Source organism: Scylla paramamosain, chromosome 18 (genome assembly GCF_035594125.1).
Source record: "Scylla paramamosain isolate STU-SP2022 chromosome 18, ASM3559412v1, whole genome shotgun sequence".
Classification (NCBI taxonomy): Eukaryota; Metazoa; Arthropoda; class Malacostraca; order Decapoda; family Portunidae; genus Scylla; species Scylla paramamosain.
Genome location: NC_087168.1, coordinates 1,928,041 through 1,940,000, shown reverse-complemented (window position 1 = coordinate 1,940,000; position 11,960 = coordinate 1,928,041). Strand labels below are relative to the sequence as shown.

Sequence of the window (11,960 nt, the reverse complement as noted above, 5' to 3'; positions counted from 1 at the left end):
GGGGTTGGTGGGTGTCCAAGATCTTCCAGGACGTTGCTTATGGGCGTCTTGAAGAGTTCCAAATGCTTCAAACTTATCTCTGATTCGGGCAATGGTGTGTTGCGTTGGTGGATCCCTGTGAAACTATCTTCTAAATTGTCTGTGCACTTCCGTGATGTTTTCGTTCTTTCAGTAGCATTTTATGACGATATTTCTTTCTTCAAAAGTTAATTGTACGTTTGTCATTATGTAGGGTTATTTGCACCTGAAAAAAAAAAAAAAAATACTAGGCAGTCAAAGAGTGAGTACATTTTTTTGGGACACCCTGTACATTCAAATGCCAACCTTCTTAATTTGTAGCACTACTTTTTGTTGCCTAATCTCATTTCTTTCTATATACTCGTATTTCTATTAATTTTTAATATATTTTCACCATGCCACAGTTTTTTTTTTTTTTTTTAATATTTTATTAACCTACCGTCTTAGTTGTCCTTAACATTTTGTAGTAGCGGCATAATTATGATCCCGCATTAATTTTAAACTGATCAATCAATAACTCCCTGACCTTACCTTACATCATGCAAAAAAAAGCATCATATTTTTCTTCATCATTTCATGTTTATCTCCAACGACAATGCTCATTGTCTCTTTATTTCTCTCATACCCAGCAAAAACTAGATTTTTCTTATCATTTGATCATTTCTACCTCCATGGATCTGCCTGTTTGGCTGCCTCAATACTTGTCACGTTACATCATTCAGCATGTCAACATTTAGACTACCAAATATGTTACTTTTCTTTCTTCTCCACATTAACAAACTTTTCAGTTTTAACCTGAATCATTTCTTAATATCTGCAACGAGAGCTGTTATCTGCAGATAGTGACAGGTTTACCATTTTATCTCATACAAGCTTCCATTTGAAGTTTTAGAACTACTAATTAATTCTATTACCAGCTTCTTGCTTTCAGCTGCCTTTCTGATCCCTTACCTGACGATGCTTTTCGTGGCCGGAATCCCTGTCTTTTTCATGGAGCTAAGCATCGGCCAGTATGTCAGTCTGGGACCCACAGTTCTTTTCTACAAGCTGGCGCCCATCTTTTCCGGTGAGTCATTTAATGGAAGTACTTTTATGAAAGAAGTAGTCATCTTTGATAATGTTGCTGCTGTCTTGGATTTTATTTTATCCTCTTCACTTTATGGTGATCTTGTAAATGAGTAATAGGCAGTAAACACCTGTCACCCTGGTTTAGACTTTGGAATACTCCTAGGGCAATAAATACAGTCGGGGGGGTATGGTGCTGCAAGACTGTCATTGACCGTCCCAAGTCACATCTTTATATCTTTCATGTCTCAGCAACACAACAAAGGAGTTGCAACCTGCTCTCTAAAAACAATCTCTCTCTTACTCTTGGTTTACTAGGCGTTGAATCACACAGCAGTTGAAGTAAACTCCTTTTTTAGTGTCCAACCTATGAACATTGAGCATGTAAAGAAAAGAAAAAAATAAAGAAAAAAACACTTCTACCACTAAATTTACTTATTATTATTATTATTATTATTATTATTATTATTATTATTATTATTATTATTATTATTATAAATTATTGAACACCTTCTCGCCTATGGTTAGTTGTAAAGCAATATCTATGCAATTTAGTACTTATCCAATTGATGCGAATCTCACAATAAATCAGATGCAGATCCTTATATCAATAACCAAACCATGTCAGGAACACTGGTGATATGCATTGCGCGTCTTGACCTGGCACCACATTTAACCCAAAGTTACTGTAACACTATAACGTAATGTTCGTATCACCACAGTGGCAGACTACACTACTTCCTCAATCACTCTTTAATTTATTAAACTTTGCATTATAAACGGTAATTCGTTATAATAAATCCGTCTCCCTCTCCTCCCTCTACTCCCACCCTTCAAACATTCTTGGAATATTCTTGTGGAATATTATTATTTTTTTTCTTTTTTAGGGGGGAAGAAAATTGCTAAATATAGGCTTACAGACAAAATAAACTGTAAGGGAAAACTGTCACTTTAAGGAAAATTCCCTGAAAACAGCTTCGCCCCCGCTGAAATCCCTACTTAAGAACACTAACCAAATCTAGCCTATCTGGGGGTGCTTCACCCCTTCTGGATCCTCATTAAGAATACTAACCTAACATTACCTAACCTGCCCTAACCTAATCGGTGGGGCTTCACCCTCCCTGGACCCCCAGCTTAAGGACACTAACCTAACTGGGGGTCTTTGTCCTATCTGGACATCCCTTAAGGGCACTAACTTAACCTTTCCTAAACTAATCTAACCGCGAGGGCTTCGTCCTCCATGATGACCCCTTACAAGGACACTAAGCTAACCTAAACTTACCCAACCTAAGCTAATCTAACCTGGCGTCTTCGCTTCCGTGAATCCCGCCATTAAGGCCACTAATCTAACCTAACCGACACAATCTAAACTCATCAGGTATATACTTACAAGGCCTATTACATTCCAGACACAACATAGATTGTGGTAAGAAACCGTACGAACGCAAAATATATCGCCGAATCGATAAGTAAATGAAATTTTATAGTAGAATTTCAATAACAGTATTCGCACTTATTTCATTTGGTCATGATAGCAGCCATGTGACAGGAAATTGGAGGCGGCTCATCAAAAACAGCGATCCTTTATAGAGATGGGATAATATGCTGACGACGAATAACGATAACAGCCGTGTTCAAACAGCTCCTCCTCAAAGTGGTTCCCTCCTCTCTACAGAGTAACATACTGTCTTGGCATTAGTCAGAAATACAGAGTTAATTAATTGCTGGCGGAAAAGGACGTGACGTCACACACCTCATAGTACGTCAGGGACTGGGGAGCATGCGCATTATTACCCTGCCTGCAAAGAAGCACACGAACGAACGCAATTTAGGCTCAGCTGATTGAATAATCCAGAGATTGCTGAGTTTAGAAAAATCCAGGTTCTAGTGTAGTTCAACGCAATACACCCAATTGCACTTATTATGATATTCAAATTGTATACCATTTCTAATGGTTACACCATGTCGTGTGTAAAAAAAACTCTGAAACGAGTTTTCAAAATTTAACACAATTTTCTCTCAACCCTGCGCTAGTTCAGTCGGTAGTGCGTATGTTAGTACATTGGTTTCTGGTATGGAATGGCGTATTCTCACTTGTATCTCTTTCGTTCAGCCAATGAGGGCTGTTTTTTTTTTTTTTTTATTTAAATATTTTTTTTTTTTATGTATTAGAATGTCATTGAACGGCTTTTACTTCTGGCCAATACGTCAATTATTTTCGGTCAATCACCACGTGTATACGTGGCGGCTGCGGCAGTCTGCCGGCTACCCGCAAGGGTACTCAAGTGTTACAATGGCAGCCGAGTGCAATATATGCATATTCAATAACTGGGATCTTATTGTGCAGTTCCATAAACAAGAAGACTTAGGTGTACATTGCTTAAGATCACCCACTGTTTGCCGAAACCAATCGAATGCTGAACCTTCCACTTTCTATTAAGGTAAACGTTTAGGTTAGGTTAGGTTAGGTTAATGTCTTTAAAGGGGAAATCAAGGATAGGACGAAGACATCCCCTCTCTCCGAGTTAGCTTAGTGTATTCCAGATGGGATCCAAGGGTGGGCTGAAGCCTTCTGGTTTAAGATTAAGTTCGGTTAGTTTTCTTAAGGGGCCGTCCAGTGGTCGAAGATCCCCCGGTTATGTAATATTAGGTTAGGCTAGAAATTTCCCCAGTTTTCAAAATATAGCATCTCATCCTTGAATGAATGTCCAAACTTGGCCTAATTTAGCTTCCACCACCCTGAAACACCGCTTTCCCACCAGGTTTCCAAGCTTGTTGGCGATAGAGAAGGAAAAAAAAAAAAAAGATACGATGTATTGTGTTAAACTGCAATTTTACCAAAATTCAAGATGCCCCACATTCTCGGAGTTATATCAGACAGTCCCCCACCCAAAAAAAAAAAAAAAAAAAAAAAAATATATATATATATATATATATATATATATATATATATATATATATATATATATATATATATATATATATATATATATATATTTACGGCAAGCCCACAGTGTGTCCTACATATGTGTATCGTTATTGTATGTGGCACGGAGTTATTATAAAGTATAACACCCAAAATAAACTCATGAAATGCACACAATCTGTTCACCATCAGGAAACAACACAACTCCGAACATTATCACATCACAAGCCTACCCTGATTCAGGTTACATAGTATTAGAACAAAACGTGACACATAATTCACCCATGTGCTAGGGAACACAATAAGTTCTGGTGTATTGTCCAGGTCCAAGGGAAAACAGTAAACACTGCTTAGAACGGCCCCAGTATATCAAAGAAATCTTGCTAAAGATCGCGTGACACACAACCCAGGCTTGGTGGTGGGCACTAGGATGACCAGTGGCAAATTTCGAATTTCCGAAGATTGACTGCGAAAAAAAAAATCCAGAATGGACCAGAAATTCCCAAGACTAAGAAACCATAGATAATCAACAGAAATTTGTATGAAATAAGATGGAATTTTACCTTTTACTATTACTGCAGATATAAACGGCTAAGGGGTTCGTCTCAAGGAGTTTTAATACCTGGAGACGCCTTCCCGCGCCATCCTTGTCTGGACAAGTGAAGCCAGTGGGCGGAGCTTACGATAAGCAAATACACCCACAACATTGCGATCTCCTGTGTTAAGCTATGGAAATTTACTTTTTTTTTCTTTCTTGCATACTAGACGAAAAATAGAAATAATTGATGGTTTGAGTTACGAAAAGTACATTATAGTTTTCTAAATATATTACGTAGATCTGTTACACTATAGGCGTTTTTACCAACGCATCAGAATATCAAACACTGATGTTTCGGCTGGGCTTTGGTAAACACGACTACTGTGCTACCAGACGACTCTCGCTCGCCAGTCTCTTCTATCAGGACCTATGATGCCTCTATTGGCAGTTGCAAGCGTGGCAGAGATGCAACCAGAGGCAGATATGAGTGCTGTAGCAGTAGCAGCAGCAGTAGCTTGTGACTTCATGGAAAGGTAATTATTGTCGACCAATACTAATTTTAACTATTCGTATACTAAGGGTTCTCTGGAGATTTGCAAAAAAATATGTTAAATTTACGCTGCTTTGATGCATTAACATTGCAGTCACTGACAATAATGAAAAACCATTAGAAGTACCGGTATAGATCTAAGAGTATACTCATACACTTTCTCATGGCTTTCTGATAGGAAACAGAGAGTAGTATTAAATGGGGCAATGTCTGAGTGGAAGGAAGTGGTTAGTGGGGTACCCCAAGGATCAGTGCTAGGATCTCTTCTTTTCTTGGTGTATATTAATGATTTAGATATAGGAATTAGTAGAAAAGTCTCAAAGTTTGCAAATGATATTAAGATAGCATGTGCAGTACAGGGTGAAAAGGACAATTACAGAATACAACGAGACCTGGACAGGCTGATAGCATGTGCAGTACAGGGTGAAAAGGACAATTACAGAATACAACGAGACCTGGACAGGCTGATAGCATGGGCAGACAGGTGGCAGATGGAGTTTAATTCTAAAAGTGTCAGGTTATGCATTTATGCCGCTACACAGAACAGTTACAACAATGGAGCGTCCATGATGTACGCAATGTTCGTGTTATCGCAGCAGCATTTCAAAATAAATATCATTTCTCCGATACATTTGCTTTAATACTGATATCAGTAGCATACAGCAATAAGGTAATCCTTTAATTCTTATTTTTCAGCAGGTATTATACAGAAATATAGCATAAACTATACCAAGTTCACATAACTGGAAGACGAAGTCACAACCACATGAACGGAGGTCCCTCACTAGACATATGTCTGAACAGTGTCGACGTATCACAAGACGACACAACCATTTATTTCAATTCTTATGGACAATTCTTTTGAATTCTAATGCCAGGAACAAGTTACTACGTTGATCTTCTTTTCATATAAAACAATTATCATAATCCTTAGAGCCTCAGAATCGTGATTATTAAATGTGAAAGGAATGGCAATACCTTTCAGTCAATCACAGTGCGTGTTTGCTATTCTGGGCAGATTCGTTGCTGTATATCAAACGTCTGTCCCAGGCATTTGGTAAAACCAAGCAAGAACATCAAACACTGTTTGATAGCGTTTGATATTCTGATGCGCTGGTAAAAACGCCTTATGTAACCAAATTTCACTTTTGTCTTGTCCTTGGCTCCAAAACATAATTTTCTAGTTATTTCCATCAAAACAAATTGCTAAAAAAAGTTATTTTGATCCTAAAACTTTGCTTTTGTGGTTAGAACACTGAATTTGCATTTTTGCCTTATTTCATTATAGTATGGGTTACTATTGGTATAAAGTGTTCTAAAGATTCTTTATTTTATTTTAACAAGGTCATTCTTGAACTGACCAGATTTAGCAAGAAATTTCTCATATTTAGAAGAATTTGCTTACATTTAAAAAATCTTCTCATATCTCCCAGAATGTTCTATCAGACACTTTTAGAAGTTTCTAGAACATTTTAGAACATTTTATCGAATGTAAACATTTCCAGAATATTCTAGAACTTTCTAGAATACAGTAGAAATACGTAAAAATATCAAGAATTTTCCAGAATCTACAAGAATTTTCCATAATGATTCAGAATATTCTAAAGTAGGTTCATGAATATTCTACAAAGATTGAGAACATTCTGGAACACATTCTAGAAAGACTGAATATTCTAGAGTACTACTTGACAATATAAAAATACGGGCTTGCAGACCACCAAGCAGTTCTGCTTTGCCTGCCTGAGAAGACATATCACAAGAGGTGCATTGGCATCAAGAGGCTGCAGTCATTCTGCTACATATGTTGTCAATTCATCAAGACAACAGCAAAAAAAGTTCTCTGTGACAGCATCTGTAAAAATAGTGAAATCTAGCTATTTTGGGGTAAGAACTCATTCTAAAAGCCAGAAAAGCAGGGGCAAAAACTCATTCTAAAAGCCACAAAAGCAAAGTTTGACAGGAATATTTGACATTTTCTATTGTTTTGCAATGAGTTGGAAAATATCTCTTGCTTGTCAAAGATAAAAATCGTGCTACGTAGTGAATTATTAATGGCAGTTATGCCAAATAACCACAGTATCGAAAGAAACACAGCAAACGTTTCCAGGAAAAATGGTAGTAAAAAGATTGGGCAGTGGTTTCGATGTGTTGTCCCCAGCTGGCTAGGCTGTATCCGGCAGGTCTAAGTTACTATTGCCAGTTGTGTATTTTTCTTGCGACTTGCAGTGTTACCATGTCGCGCGAGAATATACTCTCTCTCTCTCTCTCTCTCGACAAGAGATATCACGGACCATACATCGAGACAAAGGTCATACGTAATATCTCTCTCGCTCTCTGGTAAGAGAGATGAGGCGTCTTTAGTTCTTCGCAAGCGCCTCGGAAACAGGCATTTTACGACGCATTCCTTTTGCGCAGGTCTCCTGGGAGCTTCAAAATCTTACAACTATCCCGGCCCGCAAGCTTTCAAAGAGGCTTGCGAGAATCGACGGGAGAAATGGGCGGGCAGCGGGGCGGAGCGGAAGAGAGCCACTCGCGGACAGCAATGCAAACATGTTAGGTGAAAACAAGCCGATGTCCGTGTATTGTTTTCAGTAAAATCTCAAACATACAGAATTATCTGCATACAAGTCAGTCATGAATGAAAACCATTATTAAAACTGTAGCGTGCATTGTTTCAAATCAAGTGAATAGTAACATTTGCTTAAAATGAGCGTGGAACAGCCAAGCCATCCAGCGGCGTGCGGCATTCTGGCAGGGCAGGTAAAGATGTCTGAATGGCCTTCTTGTCTTGCGCCACAACTTCCAACATATCATTGTGTTCAGGTACAATGCCATAATGCAGTGTGAGGTCATGACTGATACAACCAATTCACGCTAAAATACTCTGCAGAGTAGCTTGTATATGCACAAGTGATTAAGTAAGACAGGTCTGAAGAAGCGATACACGGAATAAAACGTTCCCTTAATATGGAGGAATCTGAGGAGCGGGGTAAGGGACCTTGCTTTCGCCTCTGTGAAAGATCTGTGACCTTAACAGCTGTTAAACGTGCTACCTACATCACAGTTTCCCTTGCTCCATAATCGCTAATATTATTATTATTATATTATCATATTATATTATATTGTAATACCTACTTGCAGTCTGTCTGGACAAAGATAATAAACAGGGATACCTTGGAGATGAAACGCACCCAAAACACGGAAAAAGTGTGAAAATACCAGCAAAGAGACTCTGACATTTCATTTCATAAATGCCGTATATACAGTACCATGCAGAAAATTTTAATAGTGATATTTGGCCAACAGCAGGGATCATTTTGACCCGGAATATCTTAACCAGGCTTAAAAGGCATATTATTATATGCCTGTTCTTTAAATGTAACAACCATTAAACAAGAATAACCAATGTCCTTGTCTCTCCTTTCATCAGAAAAAAACAAAGAATCGTACCTATATGACTAATTTTTTTATTCAGCTGACAAAATATCACAAGACCTGGAAGACTAGCTATTCACTTCTAAATACCAGAATTTCAAGGAGTGAGTGGTTAAGGCTACTACGGCCTCTGTGAGACACAGCTAATGAACTGCAGGACACTTTTCTTGGGCAGCACGCCAGGCAACTCGGCTGGTCTGTTTTTAAGTGGTCAAGTGGGCGGAGCTCCGAGGAGCTAAAAATCAAAGCCCTTATGAGAACTGAAGAAGACGCCTATGATCACTTCTACGTCGCGAGATGGGCATTGTATGTGTGTGTGTGTGTGTGTGTGTGTTTCTCTCTCTCTCTCTCTCTCTCTCTCTCTCTCTCTCTCTCTGGCAAGAGATGTGATCACTTACGTCGCGAGACGAGCATCGCGTGTGTGTGTGTGTGTGTGTGTGTGATCTAAGGAAATTCACACTATTCTCTCTCTCTCTCTCTCTCTCTCTGGCATGAGATATGATCACTTTAACATCGCGAGGCGAGCATCGTGTGTGTCTGTGTGTTTGTGTGTGTTGTCACGATCCCGGTTATCTCTCCAAGAAAGTGGACGGTACACTGATCCCAGAAAGTTTTAAAGGTCTGAATTTTTAAAGGCCTCGAATACCTACCAGACATATCCGAAATCGCCAGCTATCAAACCCTCTCTCAAAACCTTTACCTTGGCACAGCACGCCAGAAATCGCCTCAATAGCAGATCAATGTTGGGGCAGAAAACACAATTATTCTAGTTAATAACAGAACATATTAATAATAATGTTAACTTACAAATATATTGAAGTAGCACACATTAAAGGAAATTAGGGAACAATTCCCTAATTCCCACACTCAGTTACAATACGTTTCCCTTTACTTCGGGCTCTTATATCGCCTACTATCGCCTCCCTTGTTGGTTAAAGATTATACATACAAATATATGGCATTGCCGTCACTTCACAAAGCATTAAAACCCTTTTACTCCTTCACAGGCCACTGGAATATTTTCACCAGCTGCAGGAATTTCCCTAGACGCCGCCACCGCATCCCCAAACAACTATTCCTGTATTTCACCTCCTCAAACCGCACAGGACATCACCACCATCACCATAGTTTACCTGTAACACCACAACACCATCACCAAAGACACCAATAACAACACCACCACAGCCCCAACCACAATTTATAAATTAGCATGAATATAGCGTTAGAAGATAGCTAGAGATGCAACATTGCGGCGATGAGAAAGAGGCTCAATACAGTCAGTTAGAGGAGATGAGTTGATGAGAAGAAAAGGTTGTGATTCCATTCTGTTTAAAAGAGCGGTATGAGTGGAATCCTTCTTATTTGTGTTGTATTTTGGGTATATATTTGTTTTCCTTTATTGTTTATTATTTGGTACATGTTACACTCACTTTGTTGCTTATTAACTTGTACATGTTACCATAACTTATTGCTCATTAATTTGTGCATGTTTTGTCAACTTTGGTTTCCCTTATTGCTCATTAGCTTGAATATGTTATGTTAACTATATTACAGCATACTTACTTGAACCCAAGCGGGATCACTGTGTCCTAGATAAGTTACACGCGCTCTGCTCGCTTCAGTGGATATTTAGTTTAATAATGATCAAGTTTTATTTCATACTCATTTTACAACCTTATGCTACGAGAAAGGGTACAACGCACCTCTAGTCAACCAAATTCCACCCGTGCTTGTAAGATATATATGTGTATATATATATATACGAGGTGTGTCATTAAAGTTCCAGGACTGGTGCCACACAAGTTTTATTTCACATCCAGGCTACAAACTATAGGTTATCTCCTTCGAAGTAATCCCCCTGGCACCGCATGCACTTGTCCATCCTTCTCTGCCAGGCTTGCATGCACTGCTGGAAGGATTCTTGCGGGATGCTCCTCAGCTCCGTCGTCACGGCCTTTTTGATGTCGTCCGCATCATCAAAACGGGTCCCCTTCATGACCTCCTTGAGCTTGGGGAAGAGGAAGAAGTCGCACGGAGCGAGGTCAGGTGAGTAGGGCGGTTGCTCCAGCACGGCGATGTTCTTCTTGGCCAAGAACTCTCTGATGCTCAGGGCATTGTGAGCAGGCGCATTGTCGTGGTGAAGCAGCCACGAGTTGCCCTGCCACAACTCCCGCCTCTTCTCGCGCACTGCACGAAGCAGACGCCGCAGTACTTCTTTGTACACATGTTGGTTGACTGTCTGGCCCTGTGGCAAGAACTCGCAGTGGACGATGCCCCTCACATCGAAGAAAGCGATCAACATGACCTTGAAGCTGGACCTGGACTGCCTTGCTTTCTTCGGCCGTGGCGACGCCGGACTCTTCCATTGAAGGCTCTGGCGTTTGGTCTCCGGGTCGTACTCAAATACCCAGGACTCATCGCCGGTGATGACTCTCCTGAGCAAGTCTGGTTCAGTTTCCAGACGCTCGAGGATGTCCTGACACACCTGCATGCGTCGTCCCTTCTGGTCATCGTTCAGGAGTCTCGGCACCATCTTCGCACAGACTTTCCGCATGCCCAGATCTTCAGTGATAATCTTCCACACGCTGTTGTGGTTCATGCCAAGCTCATCTGCGATCTTTCGAACAGTCAACCGACGATCGTCACGCACCATCTGCTTGACACGCTCAACATTGGCCTCATTCCTGCTCGTTGAGGGTCTTCCACTCCTGGGGTCATCTTCCACGTCCTCCCGGCCCTCTTTGAACCTCTTGCACCACTCAAAAACACGTGAGCGTGACATTGTCTCATCCCCGTACACTTTTTGCAGCATACCCAGTGCTTCTGACGGCGTTTTCCCCAACTGCACCAAAAACTTCAAGTTTGTTCGCTGTTCAGCGCTCATTGTTAAACGACCTGCAACAGAGGACATGATTTTAAAAGCACGTAAGAAAAAGATTAGTGACTGTAGAGGGTTGGGAGCGCAGTTGTATACTCCAGAAGGATTACTTTGAAGGGGAAATATGGTGGTTTGTGGCTTGGGTTTGAAATTCATCTTTTAGGACACCAGTCCTGGAACTTTAATGACACACCTCGTATATATATATATATATATATATATATATATATATATATATATATATATATATATATATATATATATATATATATATATATATATATATATATATATATATATTTTTATGTAGGAAGGATACTGGCCAAGGGCAACAAAAATCTAATAAAAAAAATGCCCACTGAAATGCCAGTCCCTTAAAAGGGTCAAAGCAGTATATATATATATATATATATATATATATATATATATATATATATATATATATATATATATATATATATATATATATATATATATATATATATATATATATATAATCACCATCACCATCCTCACCTCACCATCCGACACTTTCACAGTTAGTGGAATT

The 11,960-nt window shown here is 39.5% G+C and overlaps 1 protein-coding gene and 1 long non-coding RNA gene across 5 annotated transcripts in view; both read left to right on the top strand.

The window, feature by feature from the left end:
* LOC135108985 (sodium- and chloride-dependent glycine transporter 2-like) overlaps positions 1 to 11,960 on the top strand; it is an 87,836-nt gene that overhangs the window by 40,031 nt on the left and 35,845 nt on the right. For all 4 annotated transcript variants that reach the window (XM_064019916.1, XM_064019918.1, XM_064019917.1 and 1 more), the window contains one exon: positions 950 to 1,084. In XM_064019916.1, the coding sequence (XP_063875986.1) occupies positions 950 to 1,084 (135 nt within the window). The remainder of the gene's footprint in view (positions 1 to 949; positions 1,085 to 11,960) is intronic.
* LOC135108988 (uncharacterized) lies at positions 4,866 to 10,189 on the top strand. The gene is made up of 2 exons (XR_010272527.1): positions 4,866 to 5,080; positions 9,540 to 10,189. It is a non-coding gene; the product is annotated as an uncharacterized LOC135108988 (long non-coding RNA).